General features: G+C 38.3%; 1 protein-coding gene across 1 annotated transcript; it reads left to right on the plus strand.

The window, feature by feature from the left end:
- Positions 1 to 1,806: 1,806 nt before the first annotated feature.
- SLC6A17 (solute carrier family 6 member 17) lies at positions 1,807 to 26,810 on the plus strand (the record flags this gene model as incomplete). Its single annotated transcript, XM_081326067.1, has 11 exons — positions 1,807 to 2,086; positions 13,765 to 13,922; positions 15,975 to 16,101; positions 16,877 to 17,058; positions 17,795 to 17,905; positions 19,610 to 19,851; positions 20,439 to 20,631; positions 23,390 to 23,582; positions 24,760 to 24,919; positions 25,183 to 25,345; positions 26,250 to 26,810. The coding sequence occupies 11 exons, from the start codon at positions 1,807 to 1,809 to the stop codon at positions 26,616 to 26,618; spliced, it is 2,178 nt and encodes a 725-aa protein (XP_081182193.1). The 3' UTR covers positions 26,619 to 26,810.

Raw genomic sequence — 26,810 nt, forward strand, 5'->3', positions numbered from 1 at the left:
GGTGCCTACATTGAAAGGTGGGGAACTGCGCCCTATTCAGTTGGGGAGGGTTTTCTATTGAGAGATGATAGTTCTTTAATGGCAAAGCCAACTAATCAATGGCTTCGCATGCAGTGCCAAACACTTCGCAGATACTATCTGTTGTACAAGTGTCATGGGCAATTTAACAGAAGGTTTCTGGCCATTCTACTTACTCTGATAATGTCAGCAACAAAAAGATAACTTTAATGTTGGCTGCTCTTATGTGAGAAGTGCCAAAGCTTGGTCTGCTCTTTACTGCCGCAATATTTTAACCTAAATAGCTTCTGACACATTGTTGGCATTGCCCACACTTGGGGGAAAAAATGTTAGATTAAAAAACTATTGTAAATCCTCCAATTTTCAGTGATTGGAAAAGGAGACATCAAAATGAAGGGTGGCTAGTTATGAAGTTGCTTTATAGCTGAGAGGGGGAACTATGGATCACGTATGACCTCAAAGCCTCTTTTTTGTAACCCCCCTGCCCCACATGTATTGAATTTCAGTAGCAAACCAATAAGAAATTGAAACAACTGTCCAAGGTTTTGTTGGAAATAATGAAAAACAGGTGCATGATCTTCCTTTAAGTTTGAAATGAAATGAAATTTTCATATGCTTTTTACTTAATATGCCCAAGACAGTGAATGTTCTCAAAAATTAATTAAATACTTGATATTGATATTGGAATAACCAATTATCCCTATATCAGTACCAAGAAAAGCTACTACCTGTCCTCATTGTGCAAATACATTACCATATTGTATATAATGGAATGGCTTCTACCAAAAAACTCTATGTAGAAATTCTGTCTCCTCTATCACCTCTCCAGCCCTATCTTTTATGTCCGCCAAGAATTGCCAGCATCTTTTCAAGCATTATGGACTAGGACAGTGGTGGCGAACCTATGGCATGTGTGCCAGAGGCAGCACTCAGAGCCCTCTCTGTTGGCACGTGCACCACCGTCACCAGCAGCAGGTCCATCAGGCCACCACTGCTGCCCGGAGCAGGAGCCCTGCCTAGCACAAAGGAGGCAAATTGGCCAACTATCAAGCTGGAGTAGAGGTGGTAGAGCAGAGGCCACCAACCATTGTCGATTGGTGGACTGGAAGAAAATGGAGGGGGAAGCATTTTACATATGTGCATGCGCGCATGGGGCCGTGAGCACACACACACTGCAAATGGGGCAGGGATAGGGCCTGCATGATACTCACTAGCCCTGCCCCATTCTTGTGTGATGCAGCGCCTTGTATCTGCACCCTGCAGCGCCGCAGCAACCATTTTTGCGCCTTGCAGCATGGTGGCCCATTTTTGCATCCCCAGTTTTTGTGTGCCAGAGGTGGCACTCAGAGGCGCCTCCCTACCCCTCCCCGAGGGCACCACAATGCTGATGCGGACTTGGCACTTTGCAATAAATAAGTGGGTTTTGGGTTGCGGTTTGGGCACTCGGTCTCTAAAAGGTTTGCCATCACTGGACTAGGAAATTGTTCTTTGAGAATGAAAACTAAGACTGATGGACAATTGATTCTTGTAGCTAATGTCCACATCTGCACTATATGATTAAAGAATGATGAAGCACACATGGGTGGGTCAGCAGGGGAGATAGTGGTAATACACCCTAACATATTTTAATTTGGATTCCTTTTTGTACTATTTTGCAGGTCTCACAGAAATGACTCAGATCTGACGTCTTATCCCCAAAGCCAGCACTTGCCCTTTTAAAATTTTATTCCATCTGGCCTTGGAATAAATCTGTACTTAATCTATAAGTGGCTACACCAGACCATCTCAATGCCTAAGAGCAGCAAAGTAACTCAGCGAGAACAGAGCAATGAGCCTGTTACAGAATCAGTGGCTGATCTACTGGCTCTGGAGGAACCTGTGGACTACAGACACAGTGTCTTAAATGTGGCTTCAGAAAACTGGAGCAAACAGCAGGTTGGGGAGGAACCAGAGGATGACAGACCAGCATGGAACAGCAAGCTACAGTACATTTTGGCTCAAATAGGCTACTCTGTGGGCCTGGGGAATGTGTGGCGGTTTCCCTACTTGTGCCAAAAGAATGGTGGAGGTAAGTGACCAAGGAAGAAGAAACAATGCTCAACAGAGAAGGCCTCTGCTCTGCTTGTCTGCTCCAACCTAGAGGAAAGGAGGCTATTTTGTCTTGATTTGCATGTTATATTAACTACATGTGTACACCCTTCATCCTCCATTATTAGCTGGGGCTGACCAGATTTTCTGATTTGAAAGCCAGGGGTTCTCCATCCTTAGGTAACCCAGAGGGACTCTTCAGTTTTAGAGGAGAATCTTTTCCAACTTTCTCTGTAAAGGCAGGTAAAAGTTATAATCCACTATTGAGCGACAACTGTTCCCTTGACTGTATGGTAAGGCACATTACTTTAAGTGTATGCCCAAATATTTTTTTCTTGTATTTAGTTTGTATTTGGTCTGTTTATTGCCTCCCATCATAAACACCAAGAATCACTTTGTAAGGGTGCTGGGTGGCATAGAAATGTAATAAATAAATAAATAAAATTAAAATAAGATAAAATAATAAAATAAAATAATAAAATAAGATAAAATAAAATAAAATAAAATAAAATAAAATAAAATAAAATAAAATAAAATAATAAAATAATAAAATAATAAAATAATAAAATAAAATAAAATAAAATAAAATAATAAAATTAAAATAAAATAAAATAAATCAATCAATAAATAAAAAACTCTCGTTTGGCTCACAATAATAAAACCAATATCTATAAAATTGTAAACCATAACAATAAAAATAAAAAACAAAAACCTGGCGTCTCAGTCATTCGCTTGGGATGCTCCACAACCAGCTTCAGGTATCCTCATATCTGATATCCTTGTAGAATCAAAAGGGCTCATAGACAAATAGAAGCTGTTATCCTAAATCAAACTGTATGTGCTAATACAGATTATTTCCCTAGATTATTTTGTAATTCCATCATGAACAAGTCTCAAATTTACTTGTTTTGATAAAAAGCAGAATGATTATCTTAGAAATATTAAATATTTCTTTATTAAAATCTCTTTCAAACTAGTAATAATTTTAGATAGATTAACCCAGCTAAGCCTTCTATGATTTAAATTTGTCAAGTTAGTTGTGATATACAATATTGTTTAATTTATATTTCAGATATACAATAATTTATGATTTATCAACTTTTAACTAATGTATTTTTTTATAATGTGATTCTTTTTTATTCTCTCCAACCCACTGGATAGCTGGAAATAAATTGTGGCTCAAGACTCTGAAGCTCCAAAACTAGCAGGGAAATTAATTTGGTGGGAGAAGCTAGCAAAAGAAAGATCAAGTTTGAAAATGTGTTGCATCCTATTACTACGATCCATAGATTGTACACAAAGAAAATATGGGTTCTTCCTATATGGGGAAGAATTTCAGAACTCATGCTTAGCACTCTGTTGCTACCTTTTGGGGGGGGTCCCCCTAATATTGTATGATTATTAATGTATGTCTGAGAGCAAAAAAAGATTAATTTTCCAGCAGAGGAGCAGAAAGAAAAAATGGCGATTGCTTATATTTTCATGCTACACTTCACCAGAAATATAAAGATGAACATTACTTTCAATTTTGACATTTTCCCCTTGTTTTGTTGTATTTTACAGTCTAGTTAAGGCTAGTAGGTTAACAAGAGTTAAATAAACAGGCACCCACCAGAATCCTCAAAGATGTCACACACATCACGCCACCCCACAAATGACACAAGTTTATTATATCATGTATCATTATGCAAATGACATATAAGTACATCATTTGTGTAGTGTATCAAGACATGTGTGACATCACATGCTTTTTTCCAAGGGAGGGGTCTATAGTGCCCCAAAAGTTGGGTTGGGCATTTTATAGTTGGATAACATCAAATATGGACAAGCTAAAAATGTGTTTAGTAAAGACGAAATTGAATGGTGGAAGCACCATCAAAATCATCAATAACTGGGCCATACTTGTGATACACTAAACTCTGGAATTATTAATGGGACACAAGCTAAACTGGACAGCTTGGATCAAAACACCCCCAAGAAAACTGATGACTATTCAATATACATTACATCCCTGTGGTGATGTTGATAGATTATACTTGTCTTGCAGAATTAGAAGCAGAGGTTTACTTCAAGTCAAACAAGAAGAAGAAAAGTGTGCATTGGCTGATTATGTAAAAGACAGTCAAGAACAAGCATTGATGCAAGTTCAAAACTGGAACTTGCCTAATGTACAGGAAACTAAAAGTGACTATCACAATAATGTAATAAAAATATGAACAGAACACTATCAAGGAAAAACATTACATGGTCAATTTCTACAAAAGATTGAGGGGAAAGTGGATAAAAATAAAATCTGGCAATGACTTACAAATGAAACATTAAAAAAAATAAACTGAAGGCTTGTTTGTTAGGGGCACATTGGATGCCATACCCAAAAATCTTGGACAGTATTTAGAAAATCTGCGCATTGACGAAATTTTCATCAGTCATTTGTAAAAGCTCACACTGCTTGGATCGGCATATATACTATGCCACCACCTTATGACATCCTAGGTTCTTGGATAGAATTCAGTGTGTATGAAGGCCAATGGCAGCTGTGACTTCTCATTATTGTGAACAGGTTCTTGAGATGTACGTGATAGGTGGATAAAAATGCCAAACCCAGTCTAAATGTCTGGCTGACTGGGAAACCAACCAGCCAGATATCGTACCAATAGTAATAGATGCCTTGGGTGCAATCCCAAAACATCTGGGGAACATCTGGGGAACATCACCGGCATTGACAAATTCACCATCAATCAATTACAAAAGGCAACTCAACTTGGAACAGCTTACATCCCACAATGATACCTTTAACAACTTCAAATAACAACATCTGCCTATCCCAGATTCTTGGAAGGACTCAATAGGTGGCTAAAAATGTCAAATTCAGTCTAAATATCTGACTATGTGACCAATTATAATCATTATTAAATTTATATGCCCCCCCACTCCCAACACCTCTGAGAAGTTTACAATTGATAAAAAAGTTAAAAGTGAGAAACAATAAAAAAACCCCCACAAAAACAGCACCAGAAAAAAATGATGGCAAGGAAAACAAACTTGGAGGGTAACAAAAAGGAAGAAAGGGGCATTGGTTGTATTGTTGGTGGCATGGGCAAAGAGCCAGGTCTTTAGGGCATCTCAAAATGCTAATACAGTGGGAATCATTTGAATTGGGTTTGTGTGTGTGACTTCATTTCTTTGAAATGGAACCTTCCTTTCTTCTCTGGTTGAATACCCAGAGTGATTATTATAATTAACATAATTAACACATATTAATGCTTCACATTGGAGATGGTTGATGGACCAATAACAGATTCTACTACCCCCCTCTTGGCTCATCAAACAGCTTCCTGCCCTATCTTCTAGTCATAATTTGTAATTTGCATCTTTTATTGCAGTTAGATATATGGATCTATATGGCTTTATTGCGGCGACTATTATAAGCTTCCCATAGTCACCTTGTGTGAGATGGCAACAAACACATTAATTAATTAATTAATTAATTACATATTAGATTAGCCATATGCACCTATATCTTTTTAAAGAACCTTGCAGATTCACAGATCTCCTAAAAATTGGGGTGGTTGGGGGGGGGGAGTGGTTCAAACATATGAACTATAAGCTGCCCAGAATCATTTGGCTGAAATGGGTAGCTATATAAGTTGGATAAATAAATAAATAAATAAATAACTCTAGAGCAAATGCATTTTGTTAGCTGGAGAGGAATGCAGGACAAAATTCTATTTATCAAAAAAAATGTTGGTGTATATTTTGCAATTTACATTATAAAAATGATGTTATTTTTGTAATTAACACATTTAATTTTGGCAGACAGTGTCATCTTTTTTCTGCTAAAACATTCAAATTGTTTTCATGCATAATCCAATATACATATGCTGCATAGAGAGAAGAGTTTTCTGCTGAAAGTATGTGGCTCTAGGCCAGTTTTGTTTTTGTTTTTTTAAGAACACTGTGCTCAGGAGCTGACAAAATGATGCTGCATTGGTTGGGCATTTCAATGAAATAAAGCACCTCAGTCGTTCAGCTGAATGTGCAAGCCCAGTTTATATCTGCTAGTTGTAGCTCTTTGGTACATACTTTGGTTCTTGCATCTGATTCTAGAGTTTATCAGCTTGCTGATTTCTTAAAATTTCTTTGAAATTCTGAACATCTTAGTATATTGGGCTGCCGGAATGTTCTTGAGCAGAGAATTCCTGTTTGTTGGAAAATTATTCCTGCCATTTATATCTTTTTTTCCATCATGGATGTGAAGAAAATAGATATAGGGTAGTTTGCCATCTGATCCCTGAGCACATTCAGTCTTCATTAGGTTACTTTGTTATGTGTATTTGAAACTTTATGAAATCTTCTCCCCAGGTGAGTTCACCTGGCATTATTAACCTTTAAACTCAGATACAGACTTCTTTTTTAACATCAGATTTTTCAAATGAATGATTATGTTGTGTTTGTATGCTGAAAAATACCTGCAGTTTCCTTTCCTTTTTAAAAATTTGCACTCAATCACCTGCACTTCTGACACTCATTTTATTCTTTTGGATTGCCATCCAGCAGACTAGACTTCACTGATAACAGAAGATGCATGGAATTATATTGTTAATTTGCTGTGAATCATTTGTTTCTGGTTCTATTTTCAAGCATTTTGATTTTAAACCATATTTATTATTAGCCACCCTAAGATTTTCTTTAATATTTAAAAGCTGAGAGTCCGATCTCTACATAAATAATACAAAGTGCAAACATACCTGCACTTATCTGAGAATACTTTTATTGATTATACCTCAATAAAATTTTACTGCCATTGTCTTGAATGTTGTGCTTCAGCCTTTTGTACTGAATATCAGCCTATCCGAAAGCTTCATCTGTAAAATCATTTTTAAAATATGTTTATGCAGATGTTCTCAGCCTATAGGGGTCTCTGGTTATGTGCAGCCCTAAGCAACCACTTGTGAAGCTCACCTTGGCCATAGACTTACCTCACTGTTGTCCACATTTCTAGTTGTCTATTCACTGGTGGACCACCAGAGAGTGCTGTTGTCTTAAGAAGGAACCTTGCCGTGTATTTGTGTGTGTTTGTGTGTGTTTGTGTGTGTGTGTGTTTTCCAAGCATAGTTTTGGGAAAGAGGATTTATATATTATATATATATATATATATATGTGCACACCTGCATAGCAGTTTGACCTTTTCATTCAGTATTGATCAAAGTATGAAGCAGCTTAGCAATGAACAATGGTTTTATTGCTGTAGGGAATTTTATGGAGATTCACTTAAGATAGCTATGTAAAGGTTTATGCATTAAAGGTATTTCAGAGTTATATTGTTTTCCTGTTCACCATGGGGGAAAACATACTGTTATTTGTTGGGTCAGTGGGACTTTTTATCAGAGCTTTCACAGGTGTGAGAAAAATTTGGGGTGGGGGGGTTAGCTTCCTCAGAGCTGTGGCAAGCATTGCCCCAATGCTGTTGCGTGGATGCCTTATTTATTCCCCCACCCCCACCCCGCCAGTTGCTTATCTGGCAATTCTGAATGTGAGGGAGGTTTTTAAATCCCGCTGATGCTGAATGTGCTTGGAATATTAATAAGAGGAGGGAGGGCCCACTTTATGTTAGTGGGCAACTTCCAGCGTTCATATTTTTAGACTTTCTGATCAGCTATTTATATTTCTCAATCTACCCAGTTAATTCCTTTCTGTCCATTTAACCTAAGAATTATAGTGCTGCTATTTTAAGAATCTTTTATGGAGAAATTTCATCTAGCATTTCCAGGAATTGTTCTTTTTCACCACAGAGCTGCTGTGGGAACAATAAATGCAAAAGGCAGCATATGATTATGGTAGATGTGAGGTTGATGAGGACATTGATTGGCTCAGATAGACTGCTGAGCAATATTTTGCTTAACCATTATTTATTAAATAAATCACATCTGGATGGGCTCACACCACATGCTGAGCTAGAAAATATGTATAAAATGTACATTGTGCTGAATCACAACCAGACAAGGCATATGAGAGTGCAGGACAAAATAATAATAATAATAATAATAATAATAATAATAATAATAATAATAATAATAATAATAATAATAATAATAATAATAATAATAATAATAATAATAATAATTTTCAGCCATCAGTTTCTATGTTTGTAAAACTTCCTGCTAGTATACAAAGGTTATTTAATGTTCCCATGTTTCTATTCTCTCTAATGCAACTTCTGAAACTAACACCATCTGCAAATATTTGCAGGACCGTCTGCTACCGGGGACGACTTCCCATCACCCAGTGCGCTCACACAGAGAGGGCCTCCTCAGGGTGCCGTTGGCCAGACAATGTCGGCTGGCAACCCCCAGGGGGAGGGCCTTCTCTGTGGGAGCACCAGCCCTTTGGAACCAACTCCCCCTTGAGCTTCAGATGGCCCCGGACCTCCGGTCCTTTTGCCGCGACCTCAAAACTTTCTTCTTCCATCAGGCTGACCTGGATTGATGATGGGTTTTTAAATATGTTTTAATTTTTAACTGTGTAGTTAATTTATTTTGGGGCTGTTATTTAATTCTTTTTTAATTTTTGTATTGTTGTTTTTTATTGTTGTTAGCCGCCCTGAGTCCTTCAGGAGATAGGGTGGCATATAAGTCCCAAAAATAAATAAATAAATAAATAAATAAATAAATAAATAAATAAATAAATAAATAAATAAATAAATAAATAAATAAATGCCCTTAACTGTTAACTTAACAAATAACATTAACTCCCATAAGTCTCTGAACTTATGTCTCTATTTAGTACCTCAAGAACCAAAATGAATAAAAGTGGAAACAGTGGACATCCTTGTCTTATCCTTTTTGAATCTCACAGCTTTTTTATTTATTTTTTATTAGTTTTCCAATATTACAATAATATCTTTAAAAAGCAACATGGTGTCCGGGTTACAATAGTTCCATTTCAGACAAATACATATTATTACAAATCTCCAAGTTATTGTAACCAATACTTCCTCTCTCTTTTTTCCTTTAATACATACTATCTCTTATCTAAATTAACATACTTCTCATTGCTATCCATCAGTCATTTAATAGTAATTTTAGTATATTTTATATTTTAACATTCCATCTTTAAAACATCAAACACCTTATATATTTTTCTAGCTTTAATTTTACATTGATATTGAAATTAAACGTTTAAGATTTCTCATTTTCATATTGCTAAATAACCTCCTTTCCCTTTACACAATTTTCTCGAATACCTAGTAATGTAATCCAGTTCTTATTTATCTCATTTCCATATCCATATCAGTCATACAATATTTAAAATAGTAGTCATTAAAATACCAATTGCAAGGAGGAGAAAGAAGAGGAGGACAATGTTCTGTACCAGCCTGCTACCGGCCTTGCAGAAAGGCAACCCCTGTACAAACGGCAGAGGCTGGAGAGCGTCTGAGGCTGGAAAACGTCTGCCAAGATTTATTATACAAACAAGCAACAAAACATGAAACAAGATACCGGAACTTTGATCCTCAAACGGAGCGGTTGCTTTCAGCAACCAGCCCTTCCCCAAACACTCCCTTTATTAGAGTTCAGGGCGTGGCCTCCCTGTGCCTCCTTCCGAGGAGTCCCACAGCCTTTCTCTGCTTGCTCCTGCTTGACTGCCTCCTGCGTCGGGCGTCCTTGAACAGGGCCAGCTGTGGGTCATCATCATCCGCACTGTCGGGCTCGCGCAGCTGAGAAGAGGGGCCTGGCTGGGGGCTCTGCGAAGCCTCCAAGCCATCATCAGCAAGTTCGTCTTCAACACCCTCCTCCTCCCCCTCGTCTGAGTCATCCGAGTCATCCGACCCGGCTGCCGGACCCACAGGCTGACCCTGAATCACAACAGACAATATAATATTCTTGTTTCTCATTTATAGTTTATTTATTTATTTATTTAATTGTATTTATATACCGCCCTATTCCCTGAGGACTCAGGGCGGTTTACAGGGAATTAAAAATCCAAAATACAAAAATTAAGAACCAAATTAAAAAAAAATTAAATTAACCCTGTAGTCAGTTAAAAAAGAACCCCAAATTAAAAATTCCTCCTCAGTCTGGGCCCGAGAGCTCGAAGAGCCAGGTCTTCAGGCCCCGGCGGAATGATCGGAGGTCGGGGGCAGTCCTCAGCTCCACCGGCAGCTGGTTCCAGAGGGCAGGCGCTCCCACAGAGAAGGCCCTATCCCTGGGTGTCACCCGCCGGCAATCTCTCACCGGCGGAACCCTGAGCAGACCCTCCCTGTGGGAGCGCACTGGGCGAAGGGCGTTTGATGCCGGCAGCAGGTGTTCCACATATTAAAAATTAACCAAACTTTCTTCCATTTCAACATTTAATACAGCCTCTCATGTCTCTACATCCAAGTATATTAGTTACATTCTATCATTTTTAGCATATATACATCTTAACCCATATCATTTAAAGAACTCAATATTTCAGTGTTAGTATTCATACATCTGTATTTTATTTTTATTTTATTTTTATTTTTTTAGTCAGTATTTTTGTCTACTTATCAAAACAATCTTTCGTAATCCCAATACAATCCTGTCTATTTTGCTATTATCTGTTTCAGGCCTCTTAAAAATGTTCATATTTCTTCAATCTTATTCTTGCTTTCTTCCTTTGCCATGTCATTTTTCGCTTCTTTGCCTCAGGGTCATCAAAGCATTCTTGTGTTACTATATCATATTGAAGTGGCCCTCCAGTCTCCACTTTTGAAGGATTGAAGAGTCTGCTAACAGCACCAAATCTTCTCATTATTTTCACCTCTTGATATAATTGTCCTGGTCTAAATAATTTTTTTCCCATCTGTTCTCCGTTACAATCTTCAAAAGCCTGTATTTGTTGAATATTTAATTCTTCTGCCAATGTATTTGATTGTTCAATTTCTTCTGTTAAGTTCTGTCCCAATAAAATATTAGTTGTAGTCACAGTTTGAGTTTGTTTCATCGAGATGCTTTCTAATTTTTTCCAAAAGCTCTTATTTCGTCACCAGCTGTAGAAAGGAACTGATAAGTTTGGTAAGATATTTGCCACATAACATGGATTTGTGTTTGAAACTCTTCCATAGTGAAGTTTCACATCTGGTGTTCAAGATTACTCTTATCTTGTTTTTCTTAAATATTTTCTTGGTTTTTTTTAAAAGAGAAAGTCAGATTGCAATTTCAAGTTTAGCCACTGGGTGTCCCCCAAGTACTTTGGAAATTCTTTTCTTTTAGTCCATTTCTTTCTTCAACGGGTTTTTTTTTTAAAAAAAAAACACCCCTGGGCTTGCTCGCAGCTTATTTGAAGAGAGGGTTGACTTTCTCCCTCCCTCTCCACAGGGGGAAAGTACTTAGCAGCTTATTTAGGTGAAAAGAAGAAGATTAAGGTATAAGAGAGGAATCTTACCCCCCCCCCCGTCTCTTCCATGCTGCTTTAATGTTGCCTGATGGTAAGTTTGACTTCGGCTGTCTGCAGCCTAGTAACTGGCCATATTTCTATGGCCAGTCTTTTGTCTGCCAGTACAAAGGGAATGCAGGCACTAATGGGGGGGGTTGCAGCTCCCCCGTGTTTCTGCAAAAGCCCCTTCTGTCTGGTCACCCCTCCAGGGCAACTCTTTGGTCCTTTTAGGAACCCCCAGCGATGCGAATCTGGACGTGGAAGATGGGAGCCATCCTCCAGACATGCATGATGGCTGACTTGGCAAACCGGAAGCCTCTTGAATCTCACAATTTTGTTAGTTCTCTATTAACAATTATTTGTGGTTTCTGAAAAGTATAACTAGATCTCACCCATTTAATAAAATTATCTCCAAGGTTCATATGTTCCAGAATTCTAAACAAAAAATTCCAATTCAACCTGTTAAAGGCTTTCTTTGTATCTATGAATATCAATGCAGCTTGTTTTCATTATATTTCTCCAAGTATTCCAGAATATTCAAAACATTTCTAATATTATCTTGTTGTTGTCTTTTAGGTAAAAACCCACATTGGTCTTCATTAACAAACTCCTATAAAATTATTTTCAACCTTTCAGCCAAAATTATGGCAAACCATTTGTAATCTTCTTCAATAAAGATGTTGGTCAATAGTTTCTTGTTCAAATCAAATCTTGTCCCTCTTAAGGCATTGATGTTAAATTTTCTGCAATAAATCTGATAAAATGTCCTTATCTGTAAGTTTTTCTTGTGAACTCCTGCATTATTATTATTATTTATTGAATTTTTATACCGCCCTTCTCCCGAAGGACTCAGGGCGGTGAACAGGGCATATAAATAGAAATACAAAAGTTAAAAAACGATTAAATAATTGCCCAATTAAAACAGTCAGAATATAAAACCCATTTAAAACCCTAACATTCCCCCATCAGGCCAGGCCAGCTTGTTCGAATAGATGGGTCTTTAACCCGCGCCAGAAGGAGCGAAGATCCGGTGCCATCCGGAGCTCAACCGGCAGTTGGTTCCTTCTCCCAACTTTATTTGTAGTTGCCATGGTGAAAAAATGAAAGTGTGTCAATTACTATGGTGAAAGTAAAAGGCAGCCTTCTCCTTTTTTCTGTTTTGCTTCTATCCTTAACACTTTAGTTCCAATTATCTCTCTACAGTTACAGTCCTACAACGTAGTCCTTTTCTTCTTGTTTTGTAAAATCCTCTAACTACTACTGTCCTTAAAAATAAACAATCAACATGCCCAGAAAGGGATCTTCTAATTAATTTTACTATTTTCAAAGGCACTTTTGTCAGAAAAAAATCTATTTTTTAAAAACCTCTGTCCGCTTTCCCCATTTGAAACTTTCTTAGATCACAATCTTCTTAAACTGTTTACTTTTAAATTGAAATGCCTTAAAATAGCATCTAACACCCCCCCCAACCCACACTTTTCAAGTCTTAACTTGAAAAGTAAGCCATTCACCAAAACCTTCACTGTCATTCAGATATCTCTCTTAGGTTACCTTTCTTATGTCTGTAAGGCTGCACAGCAGTTAAGGGCTTATTGTAAATCCCTTGGCTCTCAAGTTGCTGAGCTTGCAATTGGCCAGAGGTAACTCAGTTCTTGTGCTCCTCTCATGGGGAACAGCTCTTCCAGAGCACAAGGACTGACGATCGCCTGATTTTTCCTTCCTCCAAAGAAATTTCTTGTCTCCTGATGTGCAGTGCTGTTTCTGCTTGTGGAGCCCTTAGTGGAGACAACTAACCAGCCACCTCACCTCACCCAGAAAACCCTTTTCCTTTTTAGTCTTGATGGAATTTCCTTCTCTTTACAAATAATCTATGTCTTCTTGCCTGTTTTTACCTGAAATGTGGTAGATGTCATTCCTTTATTAGAGAGTTTAATGATTCAACTCTGCCATTTTAAAATAGAAGCAAAGATATTGTGGCCATTTGCTTATTTTTCCATTTCCCATTGGGGGAAACATAAAAAGCCACGAAGCAATGTAATAATAAAGTAATGTTTTTGCTTCAGAGCGGAATAAAACTGTGGCCTCATTCTGAAGTGCCAATCAAAGCCACTTGCTGTCTGAAACCCCAAATAGGTTTTTAAACCTTTGCCCCGTGCATGCTGTTCACTCTGCATACAAGTGTTCAGGGTCAGATGATTTTTCTTGTGATCTGTAGCAGAAAAAGAAATGTCTCTAATGAAACTTTCTTTTCCCTTTCAGGTGCTTATCTAGTCCCCTATCTGATCCTGCTCATCCTTATTGGAGTCCCCCTCTTTTTCCTGGAACTGGCCGTAGGGCAGAGAATCCGCCGGGGCAGCATAGGAGTGTGGAATTACATTTGCCCTCGATTAGGTGGCATTGGATTTGCCAGCCTCTTAGTGAGTGATTGGATGAGTTCATATGTCTTATTCAGGGCTATAAATGGGTGCATAATATGTAGGCGGCTTTGCCCAAAAAAGGAAGTCTGGGGTCTATTAGTAAATTTATGCAAAATTTACAGTAGGCGGACCAAAATTCCTAACTCCGAGTTATCTAACAGAAACAACCAAAAAGGAAAGGAAAAGAAGGAGATGATTAGCTCAGTAAATTCTACTTCTAAAATTTAAGAACTTTGGGGTTACCTGGATAGGGTTTTCTTTTTTGCAATTCCATTTTACGCTGGTTCATAAATTAAAGCTGTTGTGTACAATATAGAGATCTGCATGTTGATGCATGTTAAAGTTCTAACAGGAAAAAAGAGGATAATGTCTGGCCATTAATAACCTAGCAGATATGTTAAATAAAGTCATTACTTTATTTACTTTATTACATAAAATAAAATAAAGTCATTACTTTATTACATAAAATAAAATAAATAAATAAATTACGTATACTGTAGCTAAGGGTGATTAATTATGAACAATGGAATAAAAATATGTTGATATGTGGTATCAATTAGGGATCTGACATTCATGTTTAGGACAGCTTTTTTAAAGCAAGCAAACAAAAAGCTTCACAATGTCCTAAAGGGAATGTCATCAAAGTTGGAAACTGACCAGAGAGAGAAGCAACCTGGCATTAAGGAGAAACTTCCTAACAGTGAGGACAATTAACCAGTGGAACAGCTTGCCTTCAGAAATTGTGGATGGTCCATCACTGGATGTTTTTAAGAGACACTAGGCAGTCACTTGTCTGAGATGATATAGGTTGAGCAGGGGGCTGGACTAGAAGACCTCCAAGGTCCCTTCCTACACTATTCTAATTCTAAAAGTGCTATATGTTCTACTTGCATGTATCAACATTCATAGCCTTCTCCTAAGAGTCCATTTTTTCCTAATTAGAAATTTAGGAAACAATCAGGCTATTAGCATACACACACACACAAAAAAGCCATTTAGGTTGGGGACATTTTATAAAATGTGCTGACTTCTGACTTCTAAACAACTGTGTAACAGTACATGATCACTGCAGAAAATTTTGTTCAGTATTGGAGAAATATTACGAGTCATCCTGAAAAGTATTTATTTCTAAATGAAATGCCTAAAATGTCTAGCAGTTTAATGGAGGCAAAAGAAAAAGAAGATCTAAAAAGCAATAAATAATGCTGAAAACTAGAGGAATTATGATGAAACAAAGAATAATGTTTGAGATCATTTTGCAAGTTCTCCTATTGGATTTTGCAATATTATATCATTCACAGTTAATATGGGAACCTAGCTCATTAGGAGAATGGCCATGGTGGAGAGTAATCATAAACACCCAGGTAGGCTTCTGCTTCAACATTTAATGTACACTCACATTTCTTGCCCATGAGCACTGCTCTATTCATTTCAATGGGTGAAGTAGATCTATGCCATCAGTTCAGTGAAAACACGATCTACAGCCCCTCAATTAGACTGGTTCTTCAGTAACACTCTGTTGGGATATAAATATTCTCAGACCCATGGCAACTTAAAAGAGCCTTGGTGGAGCAGTGGGCTAATGCCTCCTTAAGTAACACCAGCTGCCTGCAATTAGTGCAGGTTCGCATCCCACCAGGCTCAAGGTTGACTCAGCCTTCCATCCTTCCGAGGTAGGTAAAATGAGGACCCAGATTGTTGGGGGCAATAAGCTGACTTTGTAATAATGCCGCTTGGGGTGTGTGTGAAAGCCCTAATAAGCAGGCATATACATAGAATGAAGGCTACTGCTAAGCTTGTAAGCCGCCCTGAGTCTTCGGAGAAGGGCGAGATATAAATGGAATTAAAATAAATAAAAAAATAAAACTTGGGAGATTAAATATGATCACAAAACTATTCATGATGAAAGTCCATGTGTGATATGCCATATGCTAAATAAATAAATGGCAGTTGGCCATTTTCTGGGGTTCACTTTTAGAAGGTCCTCTTCCTGTGTTTGAATGGAGTATTGTTATGTAGGATCTAGACATGATTTCAGTTTTCTTTTGCCAGGTCTGCTTGTTTGTTGGACTCTATTATAATGTGATCATTGGATGGAGCATCTTCTACTTTTTCAAATCCTTCCAGTATCCTTTACCTTGGAGTGAATGCCCTGTTTTGAAAAATGGCTCAGTGGCAAGTGAGTAGCCATTTTTACAACCATCCGTATTGGGGAAAGAAGATGAGGCAAATGTCCATTCTAATTGTCTACTTTTTATTGGGATACTAAAAGCAATAAAGATAATTGTTGAAATAGTACTTAATGCTGCTTCCTGTTAACGCCATTTGGAAGAGGGGGGAATGCATTCACTTTTTTCCTTCTGGAAGGAAAGCTGGTGTGTTGTGCAATTAGCTCACATGGTGTAACAAGATGGTGGGTTTGTTGTCACTGCGAGTTGTGGGGGGGACACGAAGGGAGGCTCAGCCAATCTCAATGTATACATGTTCTACTTTGATAATAATAAAGGTTCATTCATGGAAGGAAGATATCTCTTTTTCTGTGATGTTAAGAGTGTAGCAGAGCAGAGGCTTCCATTCCAAAAATGACAATAGCTCAGGTCTGTTTCATCCTGCTAGAATAAGAGATTGTATGAGCTGGTAAGAAATAGTTTCCAAAGGATGCAACTGAGTCACTTTGGAAGCTAATGGAGCATTTAATAGATTTTGAACATCTCCCAGCACATAGATGAATCTTTTATAGTGAGTATAAATCACCCCATTTATTTAATCTTTAATTTTGGATAGCAACATTCTCCCCACTTCCATTTCTGAAAAAGACCTCTAGGCATATTTCCTAATGTGTCCTATGCAATGGTTCTAAATAAATTCTATCTCACTTAGCTACACCTTAGGCATGCCACTGTAAATTGCCAATTGAAAGATTTGTATTCAACCCAAGTTCTTATCCTCTACAGTTGTAGAACCAGAATGTGACAAAAGCTCTGCAACTACTTTCTTCTGGTATCGTGATGCCCTGGACATTTCCGACTCCATTTCAGAGAGTGGTGGACTTAACTGGAGAATGACCTTATGTCTGCTGGCAGCTTGGAGCATTGTAGGCTTAGCTATGATCAAAGGAATCCAATCCTCAGGAAAGGTAAGTATCATGGTGATGGGTTGAAATAGAGAATAGCAGGATTTTTAGAATTGATTGATAACTCTTCTTTTAAGAGTATAAACCAGTATTCACTTCTACACACCCAGAGCATTCAAGTGAATGCTGAAAACATGCAGATTTTGTCTAAACATTTGCCAAGTATAGATATGCCTGTTCCATGGTCCTGTGCTTTTGGGTAGTTATTTAAAAGATAAGCATGTGAACAGGCCCATGGCAAGAATGGGTTATATTCACCATTATCTAGCTCTTTCAGGGTTAAAGTACTAGAATGTTATAAATATATTACAAGATGAATGAACAAGTTTATTGTAACAATTTTTATGGACTATGGTTACTTCACCAATGTATGGATCTGATACATTTATTCATATTTAAAATGCCACAAGACATCTTAGCTCTTATTTCAACAGAGGCTCAGAAACTTGATTATTGGTGAATGTATAGCCATGCCCATGTTGATTTTTTGGCCATGTCTGGAAGTGATTGCCACCATCTTCTTCTGAGTTGTTTTTTTTCCAGTTTTTCAGTCTAGTGGACTGCCCTTCTGGAAATCATAGTTCCGTTTATAGGAATAACCAGAAGATAAGTTATCTAATCTCACCAAATTGCAATTCCCAACATTTTTATAGAAAACTAGGACGTATTAAAAAACTGATTAGGGTTGGTGCCTATTGGTGCTACTGCAGATTTACATCACATCCTCTCCCTCGCTTAGGTGATGTATTTCAGCTCTCTCTTTCCGTATGTGGTATTGATCTGCTTCCTGATCAGGGGTTTGCTTTTGAGAGGGGCAGTAGATGGGATTCTACATATGTTCACTCCTAAGGTAAGACTTTTTAAAATACCTTTACATTTTTGTTAGTTCCTAGCAACTCTTCAGACAACTGCCAGCAGTTTCTTGGCAAAGATTCAAAAGTGGTTTGCTTTCACCTCCTTCCTAGAAGCTGAGAATCACCCAGTTGGCTTTGTGCCTAACTCAGGGGTAGGCAACCTTGGCTCTTTTATGACTCGTGGACTTCAACTCCCAGAATTCCTGAGCCAGCCATGCTGGCTTAGGAATTCTGGGAATTGAAGTCCACGAGTCATAAAAGAGCCAAGGTTGCCTACCCCTGGCCCTAACTATTAAGGTGGGTCTCCAGGTTTCTCCACTCTACATTCACCCTGAGAGGAAGATTAGGCTGAGGGAGAAGAGCCTTCAGAGGGTCACTAAGTCTACAGATAGTCCTCGACTTAAACACCAGTTCATTTAGTGACCATTCAAAGTCGCTGAAAAAAGTGACATGACCATTTTTCACACTTACGACCTTCGAAGCATCTCTATAGTCATGTGATTAAAATTTGGATGTTGGGCAATTCATTCATATTTATGATGGTTGCGGTGTCCCAGGGTCATGTGATCACCTTTTGTGATCTTCTGACAAAATCAATGGGGAAACCAGATTCAGTTAACAGCCCTGTTACTAACTTAATGACTGCGGTGATTCGACTGCAGTCTTTAGCAACTGTGACAAGAAAGGTCATAAAAGGGGGCAAAATTCACTTAACAACTGTCTCACTTAGCAACAGAAATTTTGGGCTTAATTGTGGTTGTAAGTTGAGGACTACCTGTACTTAAAACCTAAGGGAGATTTTCTGTCTACTCTTCATTGTGCCTTAAGGCACTTTTTCCCCATTTTCGTACACATCAGATATATAGGAATAATAATTCAGTTGTTGGATATTATCCCAGAATGCTAGCATCTTCCTTATGGAAATTTCTGCAGCACTGGGTGAGTTTTTTTATATCGCTTGGGGATGTTTTCAAAAATGCTTTGGAATGGCTGGATTTTCAGGCAGATGACATCTGCAACTCCCAAAGCAGATATCATCCTTCTCTGGAACTATGTGGCAGCTGCATGATCTGGACAAAGATGCAGTTTTGAGAAAGGATGAACACTAAGTGGTAAGTTTGCACCCGAGTAGAATTTTGAAATTGAGCACCTTTGGCGAATTGAATCTGAAGTCAGTCTTCCTACATAATCTTTAACTTACTCACTACAGTACTCTATGTGTAACACTTATTTTTAGTTTAGTTGTGATGCTGGTCCACCGACAAATTTATTTTACAGTTTGTAATTTGATGGCTATTTATAGTTAAATAGTGTTCCAATGAGTAACACCAAAATACTGATCAAATAGCAAAACTGTAATTCATCAAATAAAAATCGTATAAAAACTATGTATGTTTTATAACTGCAAGCTGCCCAGAGAATATAATTTAGTGAGCAACGTTAATATATGAGCACTCCAAACAAATAGTCTGATTTTAACAGATCTTAAAAATGCCCCACCTTCTTTGGATTTGCCCATTATCATCCATAATTCCATTGGCAGAGGAGAAAGTTGTTGGGGCCTTGCCAGCGTATATACAAAGTATACCTACAATCTTTCTCTTTGCTTATAAGTTGTGATACTGTAGGAGGTGTTTCCCTGCTCACCAACAAAGATGCAGGGATGACTTGACCTTTCTGTCTGTCTCTCTTTTTTGCAGCTTGATAAAATGCTGGATCTCCAAGTATGGCGAGAAGCTGCCACTCAGGTCTTCTTTGCCCTTGGACTGGGTTTTGGTGGAGTTATTGCCTTTTCCAGTTATAACAAACAGGATAATAACTGTCACTTTGATGCAGCCCTTGTCTCCTTTATCAATTTCTTCACTTCCATCTTGGCGACATTGGTCGTTTTTGCTGTGCTGGGCTTCAAAGCCAATGTCATGAATGAAAAATGTGTGGTTGAGTAAGTACCGGGTGATTTGGGTAGGGAACTCTAGCACATACAGTTATCATTTCTGAAGCTTTCCTCTGATTTGCAGTTTCAGTAATCTATCATTCTCCTCCAAATGGACTGATATCTCAAGTGTACCGCAATAGCAATAGCAAACAATAGCACTTGGACTTATATGCCACTTCATAGGGCTTTACAGCCCTCTCTAAATGGTTTACAGAGACAGCATATTGCCTCCAACAATCTGGTTCCTCATTTTACCGACCTCGGAAGGATGGAAGGCTGACTCAACCTTGAGCCGCTCAGAATCGAATTCCTGGCAGTCAGCTGTTAATTAGTCTGCAATACTGCATTCTAAATACTGTGCCACCCCAGCTCCTAGCAAATAGAAGAGATCTTTTGCTTACAGCAAATAGAGAAGAGATCTTTTCATCATATAGTTTCTGAAGAAACTCCTCAGAATAATAAAACTAATTCTTCTACATCAGCCTAAAAAAATGATACTTTATTTTGCTGAGAGTAGATGGAATTCGTTGTATTCTCTGGGATTTAGAGAATGACACTGTAAGTATATATATATATATATTTTCCTATTATAGAAATGCTGAGAAGATCCTGGGTTATCTGAACACAGATATCCTCAGCCACGCCCTGATACCACCCCAAGTGAACTTCTCCCATCTGACATCCAAGGATTACACTGAAATGTATGCTGTGATAAAGACAGTGAAGAAGGATCAATTTGAGAAGCTGGGATTGGATCCCTGCCTGCTGGAAGACGAGCTTAACAAGGTATATTTAAAGACTGGCATTTGGTGCCATCTTAATTCCTTTGAAAACAAAGAGATAAATTACAGGAAAAAGAACACATTATAGTCCTTCTGAAGCAATATCTCTTCCGGAATGAAGACTTGATCAAATACTGCCCAAATGTCAAATCCCTTACATAAAATGACTGTAGGTATTGGTTTGGTTTGTAAATAATGATAAGTTCCTAATGACATGGTCATCCCAAGACAGAAATCATGATGTAAAAAGTAATAAGCCACAATGTGCAACCATGATTTATTGATTTACAAATTCCAGTTCCAGGTTTGTTAACACATCTAATCCCAGATCTTAACTTATTGAAATGTTTGTTTAGTGATCTACCTATTTCATTCTAAGTGTTTGCACGATAATTGGAGAAAACTGGGCCAGAAAGCCCATGACTACTGTATCTTCGACTGCACGGTTGGAGTCTGTGCATAAAGTCACGAAGCCTAAAGGTATCAAGAATCAATCACGGATTGTTCAACAAGTCTTTTTTTTTTTAAAATAATAATTCTGATTCAGAATTTTGCATGAGCAAAGTCTTCATACTGAATTTATTTAAAGTTAAGAACTTTGTTCATTAAATTATATTTTAAAAACCAAGATACTGTAAAAATAAGCCTTTTCGAGGAAGGAAACGCAAGTTGCTGATTTTAGTTCATTATGGTTTTTAACTTCAGAATGCCTACTTTAATAGATGGAGTAAAAAGTGCATAGTCCATAGCATAATTTTCTGCATTTACTAAGTGATTTAAACAAAATAAAACCATGTACTAATGATACATTGGATAACCTTACCTAGTAGCCTCATGTAGGAAAGTAGAACTTTTGGCAACTCACACATTAGGGGTTTAGGGCTAGACTTTCCCCCCTGCTCAATAATGATTAGAACTGATCCCAAACAAGGAGAAAAAAACTACTGCAGCATCCTGCTCCCCACTCCTATCCCGCTAAGCTCAACTAAAAGTTTGCATAGTCAATGACACTGAAGGCTGCTAAGAGACTGAGAGCTTCACCTTTCCCAATCCCTTCACAGGTAATCAACCAATGCTGTTTCAGCACTACATCCAGGTCTGACCCTAACTGAAAGAGTTCTAGATTAATCTTCTTCCTCCAGGACTCTCTGAAGCTGTGGTCTTACTACTGCCCATTTCGCTGGGGTCAACTGGCACAAACTCATTCCAGATAAATGGGCAGTCCATGCAGTGATCAACTCAACTGCACCAGTGGTGGGATTCAGACAGTTTGCACCACTTCGGCAGAACCAGTAGCTAATTTTTTGTTGCCCAGGCCCAGTGGACTTCCGGAAGCGGCATCCACACAGAGAACCGGTTGTTCACATATTTAATGTACACTCGCATTTCTTGCCCCTTAGCACTGCTCTATTCATTTCAATGGGTGAAATAGATCTATGCCATCACTGAACTGCACTTACCCTGAGTCCAACTTAGACCTGATCTGAGAAATTTTATCTGGCAGATGTCTAGAACATTCCACATAGTAGCCTCTGATTCCAAACAGTGACTAAAGTTTCAGATGTATAAGGAACAGAGGCATCTTTGTAAAGAAAGGGGATATAACCCTCCTATATTTTGTTTTGAAATAGGGGGGCATTCCTACATAATTATTCTAATTGAAAGATTTAAAATAAAGTCAGGTAGGGCAAAGAACCTTGGAGATGCCAAAGAAAATGTCTATCAGCCCACAGGTGCTCTTGAAAACTATTGCTTGGATATACAGTATAGTAAAGCAGGGATCAATCCTCTTGATGGTTTATCAGAGACGTGATATTTAGATCCAGAGGGATGGCTCAGGCATCTTTTGTTTTTGTTTTTAATGTAATTTATTGTAGCAGAATTGCAACAGCAAATGCTTCAGCCCACAATTATGTCACTGGCTTTTAATGTTCTGAGGTTTCTGAAATCTATTGCCAGTTAGCACTCATTTCAGGGGTGCTATGATAAGAAACCTAGCAGTTCGAAAGCACGTAAAAATGCAAGTAGAAAAATAGGGACCACTACGGTGGGAAGGTAACAGCGTTCCGTGTGCCTCTGGTGTCTAGTCATGCCGGCCACATGACCACGGAGATGTCCTCGGATAAGTGCTGGCTCTTCGGCTTTGAAACGGAGATGAGCACCGACCCCTAGAGTTGGAAACGACTAGCACGCATGTGCGGGGGAACCTTTACCTTTTTATGATAAGAAAATACCATTGGATGCTAAACCTGATGTGAATGAAAGTTCATGAATTTTCTCAGAGTGAAGTAGTTTTTCCCAACGTGTGGGTCATAATTTACTGAAGTGGTGGGTAGCCTTTCTCCACAGCTATTGAAAGAAAGAGGTTCAAGACTTATGGACCATAAGTGAATAAATGTGCTTGGGTTATATGAAGTTACTGATGTTGGGAAAACTTGAGGAATAAATACTCATCCCATCTTATCTATGATATACATGCAGTATAAAGCCAGAGTTTTATTTTCTCTCTTCCAGGGCATGTATATATAGAAAGCAGCAGATGCTTGTGCAATTCTTAGTACATGCATGCTTTTTCCTCTACTTATCCACATAGGAAATTCCCCTCATTGGACCAGAGGCTAATACGTGACTGGCTGTTTGGCTCTGAAAGCTTGTAGTTTTACAGACAGAAACCTATTGACAAGAATACACACACATCTGCTTTTATAACGCTCTTTCTGTTGTCAAGAATAACACAAGCATCTTCTTTTGGCTGTATACAGTCAGTGCAGGGAACTGGCCTCGCATTCATAGCTTTCACAGAAGCAATGACCCACTTCCCAGCTTCTCCTTTCTGGTCAGTGATGTTCTTCCTGATGCTGATAAACCTGGGTTTGGGGAGCATGATTGGGACCATGGCTGGCATCACCACCCCCATCATTGACATGTTCAAAGTGCGCAAAGAAGCATTAACAGGTAAGGTCATTTTCAGGGAAATGCAAAGAGTCACATGGAGAACACTGCAGTGTGAATAGTAGGGCAGTTGTAAAACCTGTGGCTTCACGAGATATATTAGAGGTGGACCACTCTGGGCCCATTAAACTGCAGGTATCCTTTCTCTTCCTCCAACATCCTAATTCAGACCCTTAATCAATGTTGCCATCAACATTGTTACTTTAAAAAGAAGGAATAGCCTTTTCCTTTCAGCCTCTGGGAAGTTAATCTTACGATAATGAGGTGATAGCTATGTTATTCGGAAACACATGGACCAAAGTATTGGTTTACAGAATAGTTTGTAGTGAGTAGGTTTGAGTTGTGTTTGGAAAGTGGTTTTGTGACTCTACATCGTATTTTATGTATTGTTACTTGGATGTAACTCTTCCTGTTTTCAGTGAAATGTACTGTGATAAAATAATATATGTAACCAAATGTAGCATATAAATGAGCGCTTCTCTATGGGCTAAAGTTGACCATGAGTTCACCCAATCCACACATTCTTAGCTGATTGCTCAGGTAAAATTAAAGAGCTTTCTCTGCAATACATCATACTATTAAGTCAAGTATCTCCCAACAAAATTTATTTTACCTTTCTCTAAAGATAAGTTATACAGTTTGTTCCATGATACTTTGCAGGCTTTTGCATGTTTACTTGGAAGCAATTCCTATGGAAATAATCCCCACTTTCTGCAATGGCTCTTTCAGAGAAGTATGCATGCTGAAATCATGTTTTTAAACACAGGAAGATTAAATGCTATGCTTTGTTCTGCCTTCAGTTACGGTAGCTTCCGTATAGAATGTAGATGGATTGCTTAGTATAAGAGGATAGTTTTTACTGCACATATAAGAAGTTCTGCTGGATCCTGCATTTGGTCTGTTGCACACATTTGCCTGTTTTGCCACTGAATGCACATGCCAATTCTGTCATGCCTAAACATACAATAGAAGTGCATTCATTTATTCCACAGTATGGAGTATATTCATGATTTGTGAATTTCTATTTAGGACTTTTTGTTTTGTGTGCTATTTTTAGGCAATATAATTATATCCATAGGACAAACCTGACAGTACTGTATATGTTAAGCAGATCAACATAACAGCCATTTCATATAAGAGAAAGTTACATGTGTTAACCATTGTCATCTGCTCCTTACAGTTGGCTGTTGCATTTTTGCTTTCTTCGTGGGTCTGATTTTTGTGCAACGCTCAGGCAACTATTTCGTCACCATGTTTGATGATTACTCTGCAACGCTGCCACTCACTCTTGTGGTAATCCTGGAGAATATTACTGTGGCTTGGATTTACGGTACCAAGAAGTAAGCGTTCTTTCAAAAGGAATCAGTGGAACTGATGTTCTTATATTCTTATATTTCTTCCTTCTTTTACTCCTTTGCTTCTAAAACCACTTTTTATACAATGACTTTACTCGATTGTGAAAACCTCAGATTTCTTGATTTTTCTTTAGATTTCTAGTGCCAGCAAAATTTCTTGATTGAATTTCTCCATCCAGTGTGAAATAAAAAGACAGAATCTGGCATTTGTGCTTCACCTGCTTGCTTTCTTCCTTCTCCCTTTTTAGATTCATGCAAGAATTAACAGAAATGCTGGGTTTTCGGCCTTCCAGCTATTATTTTTATACGTGGAAGTACATTTCACCCATCTGTATGGCTGGCCTGATGACAGCCAGTATAATTCAGCTAGCAGTCAGTCCACCAGGTTATAGTGCCTGGATAAGAGAAGAGGTGAGTCTAGATTTTCAAATCCATAAACTGTGCATCAGCATGAAACTGATCCATTTTATTTGCTGCTGAATATCTGTTGATCAAAAATTGCATGGCGATATGTAATAAAGCCACCAAATCTTCAGTGCAGATGAAGTTATGTAAATACTAGATCAGGGCCCATATGCATTAAGCCAAGGGGAACTCTTGTTCTAAAAACAGTATGCTGATTGTACATTAGAGATCCAAAGAACTGTGATTTTTTTCTTCCTGCTTCATTTAATCCTTCAAGATGGTACAATTTTTATATATCAGTTTCATAGGCTTTAAAATAAAGTAATTCAGAATTATGTATTGACAGGGCACTACGAAGATTCTGACTGAAAAATGATTTAAGCGTTTATTCCTTTTGCAGGAAATTCCTAGATTATGAAAGTAGTGAAAACAGCCATTTTTTATATCACTTTTCAAACAAAAGCTACTTGGTTGAGTTGGGTGGCTATTCTAATCAAATAAATAAATAAATCCCCAGTAGTCAACAGTAGGGAAGGATTGTACATATAGAATAAAGGCTTTTACTCTCCCAGTCGTAGCTGACTTGAGATTACTAGAATTGAATTTTTATATTCTTTCAGGTGTAAGCTGCCTAAACTGAATAGTGAATAAGAAGCAGACAAGTTGTTGACACAGAAAAGGAAGAAATTACCTATATGAAATGAAGAGAAAGGGAAATTGTGTAGTGGTAGCAGTTTTAATTCTTCTAAACATCTCCTTTCAAAGTGTGTTCCTTCCCTAAAAAGTGATGGATGAGGAATGGTTTTATGTTTGCCTTAGTTTCAAAGAACTGCTAGGCTAATTAAGTTGAGAAATGTGTGCATAATACCAAAAATATATGCTAAATCACTGTTCCCATTTCCTTTTCCAGGCGGCAGAGAAATTTCTCTATTACCCCAAGTGGGCAATGGGCATACTTGTGTCTCTGATCATCTTGGCCACCCTTCCTCTGCCTGTGGTCTTTGTCCTCCGCCAATTCCACCTGGTGTCAGATGGTTCTAATGCTCTGTCTGTCACATACAAAAAGGGGCGTATGATGAAGGACATATCCAACTTGGAAGACAATGATGAGACCCGTTTCATCTTGAGCAAAGTTCCTAGTGAAACCCCTTCTCCAATGCCTGCGCATCGCTCTTACCTGGGCCCTGGGAGCACGTCCCCAATGGAAATGAGCAATGTTGCCAATGGACGCTACAGCAGTGGGTACCTCATGGATACCACTCCTGAATCTGAACTGTGACCATCGACCAGTAGCCTTCCCCTGCTTTCTGGGTGAAAGAGAAGATAGTCCTTCAGGAGGACATCTATGCTTTAAAAAAAAACAAAAAAACCCTTCCCGTCATGCATAGCAACCAGAGGTAGATGATACCAAGTGTAAAAAGTGAGAAGGAAAGATGCTTTCCTTCTGGTGCTCTCCAAATGAAATGCCAGA

The sequence above is a fragment of the Vipera berus genome (genome assembly GCF_964194415.1).
Source record: "Vipera berus genome assembly, chromosome: 3".
In the NCBI taxonomy this organism is placed as follows: Eukaryota; Metazoa; Chordata; class Lepidosauria; order Squamata; family Viperidae; genus Vipera; species Vipera berus.